Below are 21725 nucleotides of genomic sequence, written 5' to 3'. Positions count from 1 at the left end.
ACTGCCACACCCGTCTGCACCCTCAGATCCTCCTCCATCCACCTCACCGTCCCCCCTGCTCGCCTTGTTACCATGGGGAGCAGAGCAGCTGAAGGCTCTGCTCCCCAGCTCTGGAACTCTCTCCCACCTGACCTCCGCAACACTGACTCACTCACACATTTTAAATCCAAACTCAAAACTCATCTGTTTAAACTGGCTTACTCCATCTGACCACAACTCCTCTGTCCATTCACTTAAAACGTTTTAAATTGTGTTTTATTTACTGTTTGCTATTTAAACTCTGTTTGTTTTTAATGTTGTAAGGTGACCTTGAGTGCCAAGAAAGGCGCCTATAAATAAAATGCATTATTATTATTATTATTTCAAAACTTGGCAGAAGAACTTTTTTTAAAGTAAGATGTTTGATTCAAAGTAACAGCCGTTACGTTGCTCTCTTCAAGATCACCTCCAAAAAATGTACCCCTCAGAACACAGGAACTTGTAATCTCTGCCTTGATTGGTCTTATCTCATAAAGGCAAACAGTGTCAAAAAAGAACTTTAAAAAGAAGAAAGTAACTGTTTCGGACAGAGGTAGAGGAGCAACTCCCATATTTTGAACCTACAACTAAACCACTCATACACTGAAAAATAACATTTACTTTCCTAAAATATGATATTTCTATTCACAATAATAATATCTCATAACTTGTGTTTGAAGAAAATTAAAGATTAAATGTGCTGCTTTTGCATAGATAGTTCATGCGTACAAGTACAATTATTCTCATGGGTATGATTATTATTTTTACTGATAAGACGAGGTTGGTGAGAGGAATATTTTTTACATTAACATTTAACACATGTTCATCAAAATGAACAAAAAAAAAACAATAAAACACAAGGGATAATTAAATAACAATACAACAAACCAAACAAACAAAAACAAGATCAACTAAACAGAACAAAAAATAGAACTCTACAGACACTAACTCACTCATCAACAGACAAGCTCGACCTCGATCATTTCATAATTCTTCTTTTTTAAATAAATGTTATGTGATCAAAAAAATAACATCAAATCTTTCGACACAATTCAACTGTTGCACCATTCTAACAAGTACATCCTAGACATGCTATTTAAAAAAAATCATCATCACCTCGTTGAGTACAGTAAAAGGAAATTCCAAAGAGAAATTATGAACCAAGTGCGTATAATACTTTACCCATATGTTTTCAAAATTAAATACTTTGGCCTTTTCAAAGACTTGTGTTTTTTTCAATTCTCTGAAGCATTTGTGTCATACTTTTTCGATTTTCTCTCTTGTTCAGTAAATTCTACACATTATTTTCTATTGGATTAAACGCAAATTTTCATTGACTGACAAAAAGTGATTAACACATTAATGCATCAGTTATTGTGACAATTACTTTTCCATATGGAAGTTAGGCCTATAGAAAATGATCAGTTATGGAATTATCAAAAAAGTATCTGTTTTCTATTTTCTTCCCCAAAATATTTGTATTTTCAAACATCTGACTTCTTTTTTTCAGAGAGGAGAGATTTCCTCTACATCCTGACAGCTCAGAGTTTAATGTTTAGTTGCCTGCTACCTTTAAGACTTCGTGTGGGATATGTTTAATTCAAAACATTATTGATTTACTACACTTTAATCAAATCAATATCTAGAATATAAGATGAACATGTTTCCAAAATACCTGCTGAAAAAAAACAAGCTTTGGCATATGCCTCTCGTGTAAGTTTAGGATAAATGAAGAGTTTTTCATGAGTTGAGGAAATTCTTCTTTTCAGTCTGCTCTTCTCTGATTGGTTGGGTGTTTCCATGGAGATGACGGGACACTTGGACGGACGGGACCCAGGGGAGCTTCAGCGGGACTGAAAGTCACACAGCTTTATGATGGAGAGCAGAGCAGTCGTCCTCAGGGACACTTAGACATTCCTCTGTGTCCTCTGGTCTTTATGAAACAGTTTTATGAACTTGGACACCTGATGTGATCTTAAACGTGAAGTTTCTGTCCCTCTTATGTCTCCTCTGTGAGTGGACCGGACTTTCTCTCTTTGCCTCTGAGCCTGGATGTTGGAGATGGAGGCGGAGAGCTGTTTACTCAGGCTGTTCGTCCTGCTCTGCTTCATGGTTCTCCACAGCTCGGCCATCGATACCGGTAGGATCATACACACTGGAGACAACATGAACACTTCTCACTCTTTATTAGCGTCTCATGAACGTGACGTTAAAGAGACGCACACGAGACGAGTGTGCGCAGGGAACGTCTCCTTGCGTCAATGCTCATTTTGACGAGCTCGTGGTTCTTGTTATGTTTTCTTGAGGGTAGTAGAAGTTTTGGTAACCAGTGTTAATCTAAATGTAGGCAGTACTTCTTTAATTATGTTTCAATTAATTTGCAGCCTAATTAAATCCAGATCTGAAAAACGCTTCAATGATGGAAACGATGGGCCTACTTTTGGCAACTTTAGTTTTATGAACTACGAATATTTTTGGCCATTAAAGCTAAAGAAAGTCTAAGTTCAAGTTAGATATTGTTTTCCTTACTTAATTCCTTCATTCATTCGAAAACAAAATAACGATGCATCTCAGTCTTTGCAGTGTGGTTCCTCTGGATTGTCACCTCTATGAAATATTTGGCTTTAAATTCCAGATTGGGAAGACCCATATTGTTTGGGGACAGTGTATCACAATCCCTTTCAAAATGTTCAACACATAATGTAGACTTGATCTAAATCAAAGCCAAAAATGGAGTTGATCCTAACCTTTTCTCCTTTTGGATGTCACCTCATCTGATGTGGGTTTTACTTTCCCTTTGTCTGATGATCTTGTATTTTTCCAAAATGAATTGATCTGTCTTTAGCTTCACAATAAATCCCAGTAACCCAATGATGGAAACAACCTGAACTGTGCAGAAAACTGACAGGGTTTATGCCAAATCTGTAAGACATTGTATCGTTTGGTTGCTGCCTTCTCTTGAATTCTTTAAACAGGATGAAGCCAGTTTGTTTCTGCTCTCCTGATACTTCTGCTGCTCATGTTTATAAGACTCTCCCTTTATGGTCCCTTGGGTGTCTGCATTGTTCACACATATTAACAGTTACATCCAGACTTCTTTAAACTGTCTCTTAAATGCTCTTGTTACTCAGCCCTGCATTGCTTCTTAAACATATATTCTTGCTGTAAAACGTCAAGTGCAGTCGGGAAAACGGTTCTTAATATTTTTAGTTTTCTGTACTGATCACCAGGCTGATCATTAATCAATACAGGCTCACATATGCTGAGCATTTTAAATTTAAGTTTGTACTTTTACAGTTTCTTAAATGATTTTGTCTGTAGCACCTAACAGACATAATTTTCTTTCTCTTCTCTTCAGAATCATGAACTTATTCCAGCATGCTTAAGCTGTGTGAGAGTTTCAAGGTTACTTTAATTAAGTGACATTAATTAGGGGGACTGAAAAGTCTTCATTGCTTTAACATTTTGACAAAAGAACGTTAAAAACTCAAACAGGATAAAGAGTATGTTCAAATATCAGCACGTCATAAATATCTGCTCTATCTAAATCTGTACAATTCATGGTTTTGAAAATGAGCAGCTACTGATAGCTGTGATGTGAACTCTCAGAGATGGAGTCAGTATGCAAGAACTATAAGCTCTGGTGCTTCTATGCTGTCCATATTTATGGTGCTCATACTTTATTACCTACTTTTAAATATTAAAACTTGTATCAAACCCTCTGAACTCTGAAATTTAATAGGTCCATAAAAATTGTCCATGTTGGAATTTAACGTATTGTTTTTTTCTTCCAAACATTTCATATTCATCAAAAATAAACTTTCAAACCCAAAATACAAATCTTTTCTTACTTCATAAACTATAGAAGAAAAATATTACTTGATATTTTGTCAAATGTTCAAAAATGTTTGCAAGAACTGTCTTTTATTCCATATTTTTTCCCCTAACAAATTAAGAGTGATTCACATCACTACATTTTGTAGAAAGTAAGCTCTGCCTTACTTCATTTTTAGATTGCATCATATTCTCTAATCACTCACAAACCAAGCACAGCTCATTCTCACAACAAGGCGGTCCATTTAAACTTGTCTTCTCTCTTATTACTACATAAAGCTGCTCATACTCTGCTGCTGTTTGTAAAGCGTTGCCTCCACCCCCCCCCCCCCCCCCCCCCCCCCCCCCCCCCCCCCCCCCCCCCCAGCCTCCTCATTTCCAGTCTCAAAGCTTTGTTTTTAACCTTCATGCTTTTGAAAGCGATAGCATGCTGCTTGGCTAACCCGAGGAGCATCCTAAAAAACGATCGCCATCTAGCAATTAATGAAGGTTTGTGTTAGTTCATGCAGGACATGGAAGTCATACGCCTCAGCTGCTGTCAGCTGTCAGGCTCAAGTTTGAATCATTGTTTCCACACAACCAATCACAGCTCATCCTAACGATGAGGCCATCTATTAAAACACTTCTTCCCTCTCGTTAATCCCTGCAACAACTTTGCTGCCCACACTGCTGTTGCTGTTGGTTAAACGTTGCCTTCTCCTCTTTAGTCCAATTGTCTGTTTTACCCTTGTGGGGGATTTTTGCAATGTACTCCCTGAAGAGCTGAAGCAGACTGCTTGGCTAACCAGGGGAGCGCTAAAGCAGAGCTTATAGCGACAAGCAAAACTGTATTTCAATTTGGCGATTAATGGTTAAATCAATGACGAGAGTGTTCCTGACTTAAATGCTGATGTGAATGCTCCCAAATGAAACTGAAAATGATGTAAATGATGTAAGTTATGCTTTAGCTATCCTGGTTTTTATGTTGGATCAATATGAGTAGGGTAAAACAAACGATCTTTCAGGATGAGATTGTGAGCGCCCCCTGCAGCCTGTGTGTTGTTACAACATTTTACTCAGAGTTATATAACTTTATGACATCATTAGTGAATGGAGGTCAAGGCTGATGTTGTTTATTTTACACAGATTTGAGCAGGACTCTGTAAACGATCACACGGCTTGGTTTAATGGTTGTAACTTGTTGCACAGCTGTGATGACGTTTGTTAACTTTGAGTCTTTAATTCTGATTTGTGTGTCTCAGTGTGTGTGTGATATGAGTTCGTCCCATATGGCCCCGCTCCTCTGCAGCCTTCTCAGAGGAGATGTTTGTTTTTCTTTACTGTAACGTCCATAAACCATGTCGGCCTCAGGTTCAGTGTTCAGTGATTTAATGGAAGCGTGTGTTGAGTCACCAGTGTGAGGAGAACACATGGATGTACAGTGAGGCTGCTGCCCTTTTCCACACAATACTCCCTCAGAGCTATTTCTCACTACAGTCTGTCACCCTGGACCCTCACCCTCTCTCCTCCCTGACTCTCCTCTTTCAAATGGACTCCTTTTTATGGTGAGCGTGTTTAAGAAGAATTGACTTTTCGGCCTGCAGTAATCTTTACAAGGGACTTGGTGTCCTCTGGTCACCCATTTTTTGGACGGTGTCCCCTGAGGTTTTTGTATTTTCTACCTCGATGCAGAGGGGCTGAGCCGTTTCCCACCAACAGGGGCTCCGGGGCTTTAGGACATTCCTGGAGGTCAGAGCGGGAGGATCTGGTTGTCTCCCCGGGAAACCAAGCTAATAAACTCCAGGGGTGGTCGTAAATTTTCTCATTATTTGGCCTGCAGCCCGGAGGCAGGGGGTGGTGGACGGCTGGGTGGGGGATGCTGATGCCGGATCTGCCCACCCATCTGTCCGGGTCCTGCTGTGGATGAGCTTCAGCCCCCTCTCAAACAATAAACGTGCTCATCACGGCTGGGTTGGCAGAGCAGGTTTACACGGAGGTGAACCAGGATATTAAAAAACATGTCGAGGAACTTTCTCATAGATCCAAATGGCACAGACATCTATTGTTGTGTTATGTGGTGTCTTTGTGGGATGTCATATAGTGGTTGGTGCTGCCCCCTCACAGCAATAAAAGGTTCCTGGTTCTGCCATCAGGCATAGCAGAGGCCTCTGTGGAGTTTGTATCCTCTCCCTGTGCATACATGGTTTTTGTCCAGGTACTCTATTGAGCTCATAAAGTAGCAAAACTATTTGAATGCATAAATAGATCCACAAATGTCTTTGCAGATCTGCAAATAGGACAAAGATTCAAAGTATTATGGGTCACATGCCAACAAGCGACCAGTTGGGTGGCCCGTTGTAGCAGTTTGGACTGATGATTTGTGTGTATTTTCAGCTCTTGGTGTAAGAACACTGATAGCTATGTATGCATTTTACAAATGTGTGTACAAACAGTATTTCTATATATGCATACGCATTGGTGAATATCTTGTGGATCTACATATTTGTGGATTTCAATGCACATTTGTAAACAGTTTGGCAACAATTTTATATCCATAGTACTCTGGCTTCCTCCCACAGTCCGAAAATATGACCATTGTGCCCGTAGGTGCGAGTGCATCTGGTTGTCTACATGTGAGCCCCGTACCTGCGATTGTCTCCAGCTCCCCATGTAACCTTGAGCGGGATAAGCATTTAGATAACTGGTGGATGATTGATGGGGAGGTTGTAGAAGAATAGGAAGACGGATACATATTCACTAGCCTACTGTTCTGCCTGCACAAACATAAAAGGGGGAACATAACAGAACACAGTTACACATTTTAAATATTTTAAAGACCTGCTCAACCTATAATGACAGAGTAGAAATAAAACTGTTATTGTAGCTGAGAATACAAATACTGACAAAACCCACCAGAATTATTCAAACTGAGCCGGTCTGAAAGTATTCAGTGATTCTGTTTGAGATCCCCCGCTCGGGACAAGATGTTATGGACTTTCATTTCCAGTTTCAGAGTTACAAGTTTCATCAAACTGTAACTCATCACTCGGGAAGGTGGAGCAGTTTATTCATGTTCAAAAATGACGTGTTCTGAATCGACCCACAAGGTCCAAGAGTAAGAACAATGAATGCTCATGGTGGACCATGTTGTACCTCTGTAAATAATACAGCACAGAGTATGATCTTAACCCTTCTCTTAGTCTCTTGTGATAACTTGATTTGGCGCTGAATAAACAAACACTGATTGATTAAAATCTAAATGTGCACATTTCAGAGTCTCATTGCAGAAATGCTCCATGTTTCCTTCTATCTCTGAGGGATCTGTCTTTGTCTTTTCAGTGAACGTGGTCGACTTCTGTGGTCAGACGATCCGCGGTGATGGTATGATTGTCAACTCACATCAAGAATCCAAGAAGTATTACTTTGTGACCATATCAACCGACTGCCACCTCACCATGCAGGCCAGCTCCCCCAAAGACAAGGTCCAGTTCCACTTCCGCTTCTTCCTGGTCTACAGTTTACTGCGAGTGGCGCCTCTAAGCCCCGCCCCTGTCTTCCCAGAGTCTCCTCGTGCCTCCGCCCCTTTGAACCCCAGACTGGAACCTACGTCTGGTGAGAGCACGGGGGACCCGTGTCATGCTGGCTCATATGTCCAGTTCTATGATGGACGGGACAAGAACTCTCCTCCCCTCGGGCCTCCCCTCTGCGGGAAGAGCCCACCACGTCCTGTTCTATCCACAGGAAACTACCTGACCCTAAGGCTGGTGACCCGAGGGACGCAGCCCAGAGTGGACTTTGTAGGGGACTTCACCTCCTTCAGACTGGGTAAGAAGACGTCATTCATTCCACTGATGCTTCGTTTTTTACGGGGGCTTAATGAGATGATTGTCAAAAGACGTAAAGAATGGAAAATAAAAACAAGCTACAGTTTGAATCAGCTTATCTATTTCTTTATTACCCGGCTGTGTTAAATACTTAATATACATACACATACATATACACATGCATATACACATACACATACACATACACATACACATACATATACACTTACACATACACGTTCCCCCTCTGCCTGTTGACACTGTGGTAAAAATGTTAGTGTGGTCTCAGGCTGGTCTTGATAGTGGGGAAATAATGACTGTTAGCAGGTACAGATGTGAGAGCAGCCTGAGGAGCAACTGGACCCAAACCATCTCTGAGAGGGAAAAGTGGAGCAACATTCTGTCCTGTGATCCAACTGGACTGCAGGACAGGATGACCCAGCTCGTGCTGGGTTTTTGCTCACCCTGTCAGGATTCAAATTTGCTTAACCATCTTTTCACTTCACATAATTCCTTACTCCACGTGAAATGATTCATTAACTTTTGAACAGTGCTCACTATCTGTTGGAGTTCTTTCTTTTGACACACATGCCTGTATAGATTATAAGGAACTATAAATGTGTTCTCCACAAAGTGCATGAAGTTGCAAATGTGATTACTGCAAAAGTCTTGCTCATGCTTCTATGCATTCTCCTAAAGACCCACCATTGCACCAGAAAAAGAGAGGGAAGATGAATAGTGATAACTAGCTAATGTAGATGTTGATATTTAAGCTTTGATGTTTCTTAAAAAGGTTGGAAATGCATCTTGAGTATTTGCTTTACCTAACAATAAACTCAAAGAGCAGCCATATTTTCTGCTTTCTTCAAATACCAATCAGAGATTATTTAATTTTCCTAGAACTCTGGAAAGTTGTTGTTTTTTTAAAGCTATATTTTGGGCTTTTGTGCCTTTATTGATAGGACAGCTGTAGAGAAACAGGAAACATGGGGAGCAGAGAATTGGGGGAAGACATGCAGCAAATGGTTGCGGCCGGGAGTTGAATTGGCAACCTCTGCGACAGGGACTATAGCCTCTATATGTGGGGCGCTGGTGGCCTAGCGGTCTAAGCTCTGGATGCTGTAAAGGTTTGATGGTTCACTCAGATCCTTCTTCTCCTACATTATCCCCTCCACTTTTATCTGTCTTTTCAGGTTTCAACCAATCAGATTGCCGCAGTGAGCCTTACTTCACCTGCAGGAATGGGAAGTGTATCCCTCTTGGTCTGGTGTGTGATGAAAATGGCATCGACAACTGTGGGGATGGAAGTGACCTGGAGGAGAATCTGACTACAGGTTGTAAAGGTCAGTTAGGAGACACAGAGACACTGAGATGAAATGTTTATAAATAAATTCACAATATCATAATCTCTGCAGCATGCCAAAAATCTCTTTAGTTTGAACCTGTGTATAAACTTGTAAAGGAAAAGCTGGATGTTTATTCCCATTCATTTATCAGTTCACCTGAATTTGTTTTCTTCTTCAGAGGGTCAGCTTCTACCTCCTGAACCTCCTACCGAGATTGAAACCCAACCCCCACCTGTTGTGACTCCACCCACAGTGCCAATTGCTTCACATATGAACTGTGGCATGCTAGACAGCACACCCAGTCATGAGTCAGTAGCAGGTGAGCGACCATTTCAACGCAATGTTTCTTTAAACAGCCTGTAGAAACTAGCTGTAGTACCCCCTGCTTTTCTCCTGCAGGCGGGTTGTTGCTAAACAAGTTGACTAAGCGCTCATTTGGATGCAAAGTGTCCTGCTGAGCAGGCATAAAACTAATGGAGCCGTCCATTGAGTTGTTAATTTCAGCTAAATACTCGTAAACCAATAAAAGTTGATGGATTGTCAGGGCGGAGAGCAGCCTTTTGAGTGATCCGTCTCTATTCCAGTGTCAGAGGAGCAAACAGAGACTGACTGAGCCAGACTGTCAGAGTTTGATTGCTTTTAAGACCCAACCAAGTTCCCTCTAAGAAAACAGCTATTCTTCTGATCCAACTGTTCAACAGAGAGCAAGAGGGCAGGATTCACATTCATCTGCTGTGCAAATTGGCAAATGTTTATTAGCTGAGAGCCATCACAATGTACCCCAGTCTGCCCGGAGAGAGTGAGGCACCACAGGCTGCAGGAACAGACTGATTCTCTAGAAAGCTGCTTTCACAAAAACTGTTAACACTGGAAATCCAAACAGTAATTGTGCTCCAGACTAATCCATATACAGTAAGTCATTACGAAAAGACCCAACATCATGACAGGGTTAGATCCAGTCCCATCTTACAGACAGGATTCAGTCTGATCTCATCTTAATCCACCATGAGCAGAGCACTTTGCAGCATTTAGCAAGTTACAGTGGCAAGGACAAACTTCCTTTAACAGACAGAAACCTCCAGCAGGACTCATGTTAGACACACATCTACTGAGACTGAATTGGATCAACAATCAAGAATGTCAAAAGAGTAATAAACTCTGCTGCTGCTCTCTCTGCCTTGGCTACTCATGTATGCACATGAAAGTGAGGGGAGGTATGCTCTCCCCGTCTCAGGTTTTGCTATTCCACGTACGTACATGGAAGGGCAGGGAGCTTTCAGAACAGTGCCATACAGTCAAATATAACTTATTGCATGCAAACTGTATAAATGTCTTTGATGAAAGTGGTCTTGACTGAACTGTTATTGTTGTTGAAATAAAAAACATGCATAAGGCTTTTCAGTATTTGCAATTTAAACCAAACAGCAATACTATATATTATAGGCAACAAGTTTGAGTGAAAAGAGTAATAAAGTCAGCTTGGAGTTGTTATTTTTACCATACTTTATCTAGCTTTAGCTTTAACCTTACAGTACAGACTGTTTGTCCTTCAAAGTTTGAAAAAACAGGCAGAAAACAGTGAAGACTGTGACAAAGTATCAGCATTTTACAACATGGAATAAAAACATTTTGCAGCTTAAAGATAAAAAAGACAGTTTTAGTTGCACATGAGGCATAAATAAACAAATTACTGTGGACTTGTATTAGGCATTGGAATAACTGGGTCTCGCTTTGGGTCACATGGCATCGCAGGTTGTTTGACCTAAAATATTGGACTGCTGGTGTTTAGAGGTTCTTTGCAGTTGTCATAACCTTCTATTCCTGGGGTTAATATCAGTGCTAGCACTAAATCCAAGGACCAAGACTTGACTCAATAAATGATAACTGCTGCACAAATGCAAAACACCTACACAGTTTTGTCCTAAGGGAACAGAAAGAATGAGACAGTCAAAATGTGAGGATGCCTTCATACTCTCAGCTGTGTTGCACTACCCCATGTAGTCATATTACTAAACATTAGGCACTATTTAGTAAGCAAGGGCTCTTCTAGTGGTTGTCAAAAGAAAACAGGAATGTATTTTCTCAGGGAATGGCTGTCTAATAAGATCTAATGACCAAAGTTTTTTTTTCTATGAGCAAATCCCATCCAAAAATGTGTAAGTCTATCTCTGGTTGCTCCTGACTTCCTGTCCTCTGTGGGTCTATGCCCAAAACTCTGAAGTCATAACTCTTTGTGTAAATCTAAAAACATGTATTGATACAGGATTAAGTTTGCATTTTAGGATAATGACTATTCAAAGATCCACATTTCCTCATGTTTAGTTGTAACGATTGATTTCGGTCATTGGGAGAGATCCTTTTGTTGAAGTTGGTGAGCACCACTGCTGACACTCAGACCAGAGCCACTGTGGCTCGTTAGAGACGGATGTAGTAAAAAGTTACAAAGGACTGAGCACTCCCTCTTGGACTTCTCTTATTTAGACAGTAAGAAATCAAAGCAGAGAGGGCACCAGAGGAAGGCAAACACAGAGGAGACAAGTTAGATATCAGGCAGACAGACAGTCCTCACAAAGTGAGTAAAGTTACTGCTTTGTCTCAAACCTGTGTAAAGAGAATTGTATTTTTCCTCTGCTACCCCCAGACTCCCCGGCCTCCCTGCCCCTGCTGGTCCTCTACATCCTCCTGGGCGTGGTGGCAGGCGGCGTGGTGACCTGCTGGTGCTGCTGGTCGCCCGGCTGGTTCCTTTGGCGCATCAGTATCTGTCGATTCCTACCCTGCTGCAACGTTCCCTGCTCGTCCTGCCAGCTCTGCGCTCAAAGCTGCCTGCACGGCAAGGAGCACCGATTGGCTAAAGTCACACCACACACACCGGTCAACGGGACCTCGGCAGGGGTGGCTGCAAACGGCAACAGTGCAGAGGAAAATGTTACTGTGGCCACTGTTTAGAGGGACGCCAAGACGTGAGTTTGTCATGCTGATATTGATCAGAGATGAACATGACCAGACAACGAAACAAAGACTCTTCTTCAGTTGTGGTCAAACTATTTTTCTGTGCTTTAAACATTCTGCATGAGAGAGACTGCTGTTTGTTTGTCATATAAAGGTGAAGCAGGGTACAGTGTGACTATGAACTGTATAAAAGTGTGAATGTATCTTTAAAAACAGTGAAAAGGTTTCTCGTAATCTCTTCAAAATGTTCACAGAACATCTCGCTCCCGTTTTCTGATGGCAGGACATTCTGTGAAGACACTGATCATGAAGTCTGTGCAGACTTTAATGCTCTGCAAGTTTGGAAAAGTGACAAATGTTTTTAGTCATGTACTCTGTTCATAAAACAAGACAACGCTGCTTTCCTGCTCTTCCTCAGAGTGACTGTTTCACAGAGCAGGCCAGTACAGAGCACTTTAAACCCTCAGCTTTGACCAAAACTGTTCCTCAGTCGCCTGCTGAGACGACGGACTCAGAGTCACCCACCTGGTGACAACAGCTGCTCTCTGTGGGAGAAATTCCTTCAAACTTTCCACTCCCCTCTCAGCAGTCCTCTTGGTCTTAATGTGAAGTTTGGATAATGGAGCACAAAGTCTCTGCATGTTGAGGCAAAAAAAAATGCTGTGGTATCATTGTATTGTCTTTTACTTTAAAAGAAGTGTAAGTATACCTGAGATTGTTTTATAAACTCTTACTGTAGCAACTATCGATCTGATCTACATTTCAAAATATAAAATATTTATTTTTCAATGTGCGACTAAAATGGTGAACTGGACTCAATATCAGATCTTTCTTGTATGAGCATATAATAAACCTAAAATGAGCATAAAGTCATTGTACCTTGAAAATATTAACAATTTCTAACACCACATTTTACCTTTCCTTTGTTTCACTGTCAGCTTCTCAAGATGAGAAGAAGTGTGAACTGAGTATATTTTTTGTAAAGTATGTGAAGTGAACAAGTCGTTTCTGTTTCATACTGTACATTGTAAAGAAGTAATACACTAAGTGACAGAACTCTATCTGTAAAGTGCTGCCAGTGTTCAACAACAGGTCAAGTGTACATGGTCTTTGGTTCCAAGTGTGTAAATGTAAATTCTATGTTTGGTTATTTTACTAAACTCAATGTAAATCAAGCATTACATTTAAAATACTCATGAGCTGATTCAGTGTAGCTTCTAAGCAGAAGAGGATTTACATCATGAAGCCATTTAAGTTTTCCTCCATGGCTGCTGTTTGTCAATAAAACAAGGAGATGTTTTAAACTTTGGTGTTATGAAATGTTAGAAACATGTTCATGATTTCATATTCAGCACAAACAGCAATAATTCTACAAGCTTTAACAGGTGAAAAGTAGGAGTTACTTTGTTCATTGTGTTTATAATTTTGAAAATGAGACTACAGATTGGACATAAAGGTCTTGTTTAGTGTAACAGACTGAAATTTGGATGTTGATGCATGCTGATAAAAATTTTATTTTGTATCCTTCCTTCTTTACTTACGAGCACTTGTTGTTATCTGTGAACTGTTGGGTAGTTAAATCATTGTTTTCTGCTTGTGTTTTTCCCATAGACTGTATACGAAATAGACGTAGTATCTGTGACGCCACCCATCTGTTTCTGAAGCACTGTTTAAAAGCTGATCATTGGCGGTGCCATATTGGAAATGTTGAACTCAACCTTACTTCTGTTGAGCTAGTGGAAGGTAAAGAGGAGGTCCTTCAGTCTTTTCGCTAACAGCTACAGGGTGCCCGCCTGTCAATCAAGTCAGCCCTGTCCTTATTTTGACAAACTTGTACGTTCAATATCTTAAAAAATAATAAGTTATAAAAAATCCACCCCTGTACAGTGTGTGCTGATAGAGAAATAAGTTATTCCGACCTGAACTAAATTTACTAGGCTGTAAACATTTTTATTATAGCTGTAAAGATTGTCGTTTTTGAATGGGTGTTTATTTGGTTTCCGGTCAAGCAGTCGCTGGATGAACTGCAGATTTTAGCATCTCCGCATGGGCTTCATATTTTAAGACCAAAGGTTGCAGCCTGGATTTACCCCACTCACAAGTGTTGAAGCCCAGAGTACCTCAGGGCAGCGTGCTCAGCCCCCTCTGGTTCACCCTGCACAACCACAGCCGGAGTTTGTGACATTGAGAAGTGACTGTGTGCAAAAGTTTGCAGATGACACCATCTTTATATCTGGAGATAACTAGTCTTTGAGAGTGGTGCACAAAGAACGACCTGCTCGATGTCAAAAAAATGAAGGAACTGACTGACAATAGGAGGAGGAGGTCTCTGTTGATGATTTAAAACCTTCAGTAACATCATTGTGTCCCAACTTATCTGTTTGCTTTTAAATATATGTTATTATTTTCAGAGTTTATTCTGTGCATATGGAGTGCTTGGTGTGTTTTTGTTCTCCACCCGCCCTCTGTCTTCTTTACCCTCTGCTCACCTCCCTCAGATCTGCAATCAACACACCTGCCTGCCATCCATCTATCACCTTCTCTCTACAAGAACCCCGCCATTCAGAGTTTGTTTGTGTCTCAAGTCCAGCTCAGTGTAGCAATTTACCTGTCTTTAATACTTCTCTTATTGGTTGTCTGGCTTGCAGCAGTTTAGCCCACAAGTTGGCCACTTCCCCACAGAGCACTCCCTCACAGGCTTGAACCTTCACTATCTCATGTAAGCCTTGTTCAATAAAATATACCTTTTTAACACTTTATACCTGTCTGTGTCTGCTTCTGATGGTCACACAGCTTTAAGGTTTATTGTTATTTTTATGTGTATGTGTTTATTGAAACTGTGTCTATTTTGAAGTCATATCAGGCGCCTGGCTTTAGGGACTGGAAGTATCTTAAAGCTGCATTCTACCAAATGCCCAAAAGGGGGGTTCCCTAACCAGCAGTGATATCTCATGATTACATAACGCCAAGGACAGACGGAAAACTGAAGACCTAACAAAATGGTCTTAAAACGCTGCAAGAGTTTTGTAGACAACTTCCTGACAAGTTGATGGTCCCAATTTCTGGTTTCAAGTCTTCATTAGTCCATCACTTTGTAAAATCTGGTCCTGTTTAGAGTGAAATTGAAAAGAAAGTGAGGTATGCATGAGGCTGCGGCTATCTTGTCATTGACAGGGAGATACCACAGAGATCTGGCATCAATGACATCTTCCACCCTCTTCCCATATAGAGTACATCAGACTCACTACATCTGCCTTCTTCTTCATGCACTCAGATTGATGCTTGATGTTTGGGGCAGCCTGTGCTCATGCATCTACCAGTCAAACTCCTGGATGTAGGAGCTACATAACCTCTCCTCCCTTCCTCTGAGTGGCTTTCCTCAGAAATCAGTCCATATGCTTCGACAAACTGTGTTTCTGAACTGCAGGTTGCCGGGCTGCCGCACATTAAAGTATGCAGACTACTTTATCAGTCTGCTCTATGCTCAGACTGTACAGGAACACACGTGCAGCTGTACATCCATCGCACACACAGCAAGTCTGTATACATTTACCCAGCCTACACACACTGAGACAGGCATGTATGTCACTTTGTGGAGAAGGTCAGAGCTGCAGATGGATGGTCTGCCAACAGGACCTCTCTCACATGGAACTGTTCATTTACATTTTTAAAAAATGTTTAATTAAATTGTTGCCTAACGATACAAGACGGGTGAGAGACATGACAATACCATACACAATATACAAAAAGGGGGTTAAATTATTAGAGATACCCAAAATTAAATAATTATAATAATAGGTAAATACATTAAAAAAATAAAGATAAAAATAAAAAGGAGGGGGGGACTAGTTCACTAGTTCAGTGGGCAAGTAAGAAATTGAGTTAATATAGATAAAGAGATATAATACTACAACTACTACTACTAACAATAATTAAAAGTATTAATAGTAATAATAATAAAATAAATTAGTTCGATTTGATAAAAAATATAAATAAATACATAAACAAATAAACACAAATATTTTAACTAAATAGTAAATAATTATAGTCATGATAGTAATAATGTAATAATAGTACTAATCATAATTCTTAGTATCATTTACACCTTAACCTTAACCATTATCAACTCTGCTTCTTCTTTTCACCCTGAAGTCCCTCTGTTCCCCTAAGTTCAGTGTTTTTTTTTTGTTTGTTTGTTTGTTTGGGTTGTTTTTTTTAAGATTTCTGTGGCCCTGTTCTTCTTCGAAGACTAACATGCACATACTGTACTTCTTAATTATAAAAACCCTGTTTTATAAATGCTACAGACAAACAAACTACTTTGTCTAGTTTGTCACACTTGCAGTTCATTTGTAACTCTTAAAGAGAGACCCATTCATAACTGGCCGAGAGACAATTAGCTCTCTGTGTGATACATGCAGGTACTGCTCACAATTCAAAGCAGGATGTAATCACATTGTTATCTGCAGGTCTTTGCAGCCCGTTGTTCCTCCCCAGACTCAGACTCTGGTTGGTTGGCTGACTCGGAGGAGGACTTGGCAAAGATTCAGCAGCTTCACACTGTGTGTGTTGCCTCTAGTCTCCACTGGCAACCTTTCAAGTCAAACTTCTGTTTCTTTGAAAGAGAGAAAAACTTCAGCCACTCTTTTGTCACTCTGCTTTGACCTTCTGGTATCGACCTTTTGACCCCTGGTTAAACCCGGAGGGTTCATAGTTTTGTCAAAGGTGTCCACACAGGGCAACCTTTCAGCAGCTGTGTCAATATCGGGAAATGATTTTTGACCTGTTTTTAAGTAAAACACTATTTACTTTTTCCCCCCATGTTTGCTGAACATATTTAAAGGGGATTCTTGGATTTTTGAAAGGGGGTCCATTTCAAAGTTTTCATGTGTAGATGGAGCGATGCATGTATGGAAGTTAAGACAGGCAACCAAACTAAATTCACACTTGACATGCATCATTATCACAATCCCCTGACCCTCTCAGTGTGGCCGTCTATTTAAACTAACTGCCTCCACTTTGTCATTACCACTGCTGCCCTGCACAGGTTCCAGCAAACCAGTTCCATATGCTCCATTCAAAGAGTTGTAGTTCCTGTCACTGGTGAATCTACTAAAGGCTCTTCGTTGCCTTTATTCTCCGTCTGAATCACCCACGGTTACGGCCAGTTTAGGGCATCTAGGATGAGAGGTTTGAACCGATTCAGCCGCCGTGTAGTCCATCGATCAACCTATTCTTGGCTCAGAGAGTATCGTGTTGACTCAGGGTTATATTGGCCTCCCACTCATGTTCACGTGTCACACTGCATTGTCCCTTTGTCTGTGTGCTATCTCAGTGAACCATGCTGCAGGATCTGTGGGTGACTCAGCTGAACCGTCCTGTAAACCCATAAAATCTGCAAACCCCAGGAGGCTCAGGGTCAGGGTCAGAAAACACTGAATCTGAGTGATGCTTTCTAAACTTGGTGCACAACTGGAGCTCAACGATAAAGCTTTCACAAGCTCATGTTTTATCTCATGCTGTTTCTGAATGAGTTTTTACCTTTACAGATAATCCCAATCCTAACTACCTCACAGTGCAATAACAGCATACTAAAATAACAATGAGCAAAAATAGAACGATAATGTACCATGCAAATTACATATATTTCTTCTGTAGTCTCGTAACTTGTTTTATAATGTGTGTATAGTGACTCATGTAGTGATTTTGTAACCTGTGGACTTCTGCATTGTGTTGTGATTGGAGTTATTGCTGCTGTGATATTGGGATGTTCATTCTGTCTGTACCACTTTTCATTCTGCTAAAAGTTACAGTCAGACAGGAGCTCAATGTAAACTCCACAGGCCACTCTGACTCCTCTCCCACAGGGGGATGATACAAAGGGAAAGAGGGGAGGGGGCAAAATGGATAACCATGGAAGAATAAAAACACATTAAAGAGGGGCCTGAGAATGAATGCATGTCATGTCTTGTCTTGTCTTATCTCATCCTCTATTCTTTTCTCTTCTCTTCTCTTCTATGCTATCTTAACCTCAGTAAAGAAAAAGTGCGCGTGAAGAGGATTTTCCCTCTGAAGGCCATTAAATGGTCAGACTCAAGAAACAGATGCAGCATAGAGCTGATCAAAAATGAACTTCAAATATCTGTAAACTGTGACTGCTTGAGTCAGTCAGGAGCAACAAAAGGTATGGAAAAAGTACATTTGTTGAGTCATACTCCTCTTTTGGATTTTTTCCTTTTGCCTGTTTTTTGATGTAAAGAGACAAATTGTGGTTTCTTTTAGGTTTCTTCATATGAGGTTACATAATGATACAGTAAGGATTAAAGGGAATTTACACACTTTCTGTATTTCCAGTTGAATCAGAATATGAATATACACTAAATTCACACATCATGCTCACACCACAGTCATGGCACCGTGCACCTGTCCAGTCCTTATTTAGTAGTGAGAAAGTTGGCAACCCTGATCACTGATGACACTGCCCGCTAGACAACAAGTAACAGAATATTTAGAATAATTTATCTTTCCACCAACACATTTAAGGAGAATTCAACAAGACCCTACCACCTGATACTGGAAACAGACGTGACTGTGTCCTCCTAGGTAGCATTTAAAGGCATTAGCACCTTGGTATCTTAAACAAGGACTATCAGAACAACAGCAGAAAGCGATGGCAATAAGACTTCGGGATAATCTTGGTTGAAAAGGTTGTAGAAAACTAAAAAATGAGAGATACGCACACCCATGAGATGTGACAAAAATAAAATAGAGCCAATTAATGTACCACTATATTCAACCATATCAGATGTTACCAGAGTATTTGTAAAAAAATAAATTAAAAAAACCCATCATTTTAGTAAAACAAAGGTGTCTCTAAGGACTTGTTTACTTCCGTGCTCAATCGAAGGACTAATTAAAGTAGGCAACAGTTGAAAAAGAAAAACAACCGATAGGGAACACAGACTTTGTAAAAAATGAAATTTATTGGTATGAAAAAAACATATATTTACAATATTTGCTCATCATGCGCAGCACAATATTTACATCAATCTTCCTCTACTTGAACACAGTACGTAGGTCAGATCAAATACATCCGTCAGACATTAGGGGGCGCTACACAGCAGCTTACCACAGCCACAGAGACTTTAACAACATGCTGCATTCAGGTACTCTTCAAACACTCTTGAATACATAGATAAAAGTCCTGACTTGTATGAAATATGAACAAAATGGACCCTGAACACACTCCCTTTCATGTTTTCCTTTCAGCCAGCAGAATCAGAGAAGCTTGTTTTGTGGAGATGAATAATGAGTGTGTCATTAGTTTGAAGCTTGTTCAAGTTTCACACTATTTGATACATACTTGATTTCTTAGTGTTTGATTGAGGTCAAGATGAAGGGTCCCCGTAGAGCTGCAACACCCTATTAGAGTCAATGTATAATTCATCTCTGACATTGTATTGCTGAAGTGACTTCCATGCTCTGATGACAGTTTTAGAGCCCTGAAAATAATCTCACTTTTGATGCGTACCGAAGGCATAAAGCTTACAAAGACATTTTCCACTCGCACTTAAATGCATCATTAAGAAGCAGCAAAGGCAGGTAGCTTGGCAACTTTGCATGTAGCTGTCTATGAAGCTTCAATCTACGTTGCATAGCTCGGTGCTCTGGCAGCAGCAGTCGCCTAATAAATATCTCAAGTCATTTGGGGTCAACCCTGTTAGCTTTAGGAAGCGTGCAGTCTGTTGGAAATGCTCCTTTGGCTGAGTCCTTGATTCTTGGACAGAATCATGCTCTTAGTTGTGACACCCTTGTCTTCCTCCTCCACCTCCTCCTCTTCCTCCTGGCCGCCCACACCGCGCTGTAAATCAGCCTTAACAGTTCTCTGCTCCTTGGCCAGCATTAGGAGCATCTCTGCGTCTATGGGTTCACCAGAGGAGAAGGGGTGACACACGGTTTCCACCAGGCCGATGACCGTCCCCAGGACTGCAAACACAGAGCCCACCAGGTAGACCTTCAGCAGACCCCGGCTGGGTTTCTGACTCAGCATCTCTTTGGCGAAGGGGATCAACTCCTGTAGACTTCCCATTTTTAGTAGTGCTGCTTCAGTTGAGACACAGTGGTGGTGGCCTAAAGTTGGATCAAATCAAAGAAAAAAGATATTTGAGAAACAAGTCTTTTAAAACCTGCAAAAATAGAAAGTTCCAGTTGTTTTCAAGATGCAAAATATATTGGTTATCCATCACCGTGCAGTGCACGCAGCACTTTTTGGTTTCTGAAGTTGAACTTCAAGTTTTAAGTTCAACTTTTAATTTTGGGTTCAAGGAATAGTTGATCCACAACTAGGCAAAATATAAACTCTGAGATTTGAGACAACTCTGCAGCTGGTTAAGCACGGGCCATTTAAAATGCAATTAAATACATAAGACAAAAGATTGATCAAAAAGAAATGCTAACAAGACAATATACAAACTAAAAAAGTCATGCAGTTATCAGGTGTTTTACATGCAAGACCTCACTATTCAAAAAAAGATCCATATTCACTGATCTCAGATTTTTAAGCTGAACATAAGCACTTTCAGAAATACTTCTTCAAGACTAAAAATAAAATACTCACTGTGATGTAGTTTGTTATAGTCACAGGTTCTTTGCACTCATGAGTTCCAGTCTGTGAGTTCACACCTTTACTGGAGGCTGTGGTCATTTATAACTCTGCTCCCTCCGCCCACTCAGTGACAGCAGCTGAATATTCAGTCACGCAGGCACGTCTCAGTGAGCCAGGACGATCGGGCTGTGAGCCAGAAACTTTCACCCAGTTGTGTGCAGGCTCACTGCACAGTCAACACTTACTTTTGTTCTTACTAAAATTCCACTCAGGCTTCATTAGTAGGTTTATATTTGCCACCGTACTTGTAACAAAATATGCATTAGTCTCATATATCATGCTGCTAACTGGTGAAGTTGTGCTGAGGTCTTCCTGGCTCTACTGACTGCAATAACTTCACTTGAACAACTTGTCTTATAGCATTTAAAAATAAAACACTGTGTGTGAGCTAAGCACTAAAAACCAGAATCAAACTAAGTCGTTGGGCAGTGATCTGCAGTTATGTTTGTTTCAACCAATCAGGATGCTTGTAGTATCAATAAAATTCAATTCCAAACCTTTATTTATTCTCGAAAAGACAATGAAGTTTTCTTTATTTCCAATGTCGTTGAGATCACAGGCACATCAGAAACAATGAAACACACACTCATTCACAAAACGATAGATTAATTAAAACAGATACAATTTGAGACACAGTGGTCGGAGATCAAGTCAAAAGAGGGAATAGATATCAACTTTAAAGTCTGTTGGGGGGTATTCCATGATTTAGGGGCATCAATGGAGAACGCTGACCTACTGAGTTCAGTGTAAACTCGAGGGTCTTTCAGAACGAGCCAATCAGAAGACGGAGTTATGTAGCCATAAATCCTCTCCAACAAGTTTGTAATGTAGGTGGATAGCTTTAAGGGCCTCAATAATACACAAATAATAATGTTTGTTTCGCCTCTGCTCAAGAGAAGGCCAACCAACCTTCTCATAAAGCAGGGGTTCCCAAAGTGTGGGTCGGGACCCCTTTGGCGGTCGCAAGAAAAAAATGGGGGGTCGTGAGATGTCTTCCAGAATGTTTTTTTTTTTTAAGTGATCTAAAATTACTGTATTTTACCAATTCTAGTAAAAATATTGAAAAAAATAGGAGCTAAACTTTTAATAAAACCTTAAAAATAGAAAATG

At 40.5% G+C, this 21725-nt stretch overlaps 2 protein-coding genes across 3 annotated transcripts; one reads left to right on the top strand and one right to left on the bottom strand.

Moving 5' to 3' along the window:
• The first annotated feature begins 1722 nt into the window (after positions 1-1722).
• Positions 1723-12122, top strand: ldlrad2 (low density lipoprotein receptor class A domain containing 2). Of its 2 annotated transcripts, XM_034695726.1 has the most exons (6): positions 2084-2158; positions 7171-7212; positions 7293-7656; positions 8849-8998; positions 9180-9320; positions 11643-12122. In XM_034695726.1, the coding sequence occupies exons 2-6, from the start codon at positions 7210-7212 to the stop codon at positions 11945-11947; spliced, it is 963 nt and encodes a 320-aa protein (XP_034551617.1). In that variant the 5' UTR covers positions 2084-2158; positions 7171-7209; the 3' UTR covers positions 11948-12122. The 2 variants fall into 2 exon arrangements, with proteins under 2 accessions (XP_034551543.1, XP_034551617.1); XM_034695652.1 differs by having other exon boundaries at positions 1723-2158; positions 7171-7656.
• Positions 12123-18913: 6791 nt separating this feature from the next.
• On the bottom strand, positions 18914-20665 carry LOC117816974 (G0/G1 switch protein 2-like). Its single transcript, XM_034689390.1, has 2 exons — positions 20568-20665; positions 18914-20080 (listed from the first exon to the last, which is right to left on the bottom strand). Exon 2 carries the CDS (start codon positions 20037-20039, stop codon positions 19677-19679), a length of 363 nt encoding a protein of 120 aa, XP_034545281.1. The 5' UTR covers positions 20040-20080; positions 20568-20665; the 3' UTR covers positions 18914-19676.
• Between the last annotated feature and the right edge of the window lie 1060 nt (positions 20666-21725).

The sequence above is a fragment of the Notolabrus celidotus genome, chromosome 1 (assembly GCF_009762535.1).
Source record: "Notolabrus celidotus isolate fNotCel1 chromosome 1, fNotCel1.pri, whole genome shotgun sequence".
Taxonomy (NCBI): domain Eukaryota; kingdom Metazoa; phylum Chordata; class Actinopteri; order Labriformes; family Labridae; genus Notolabrus; species Notolabrus celidotus.
This window is presented reverse-complemented; position numbering and strand designations above follow the sequence as displayed.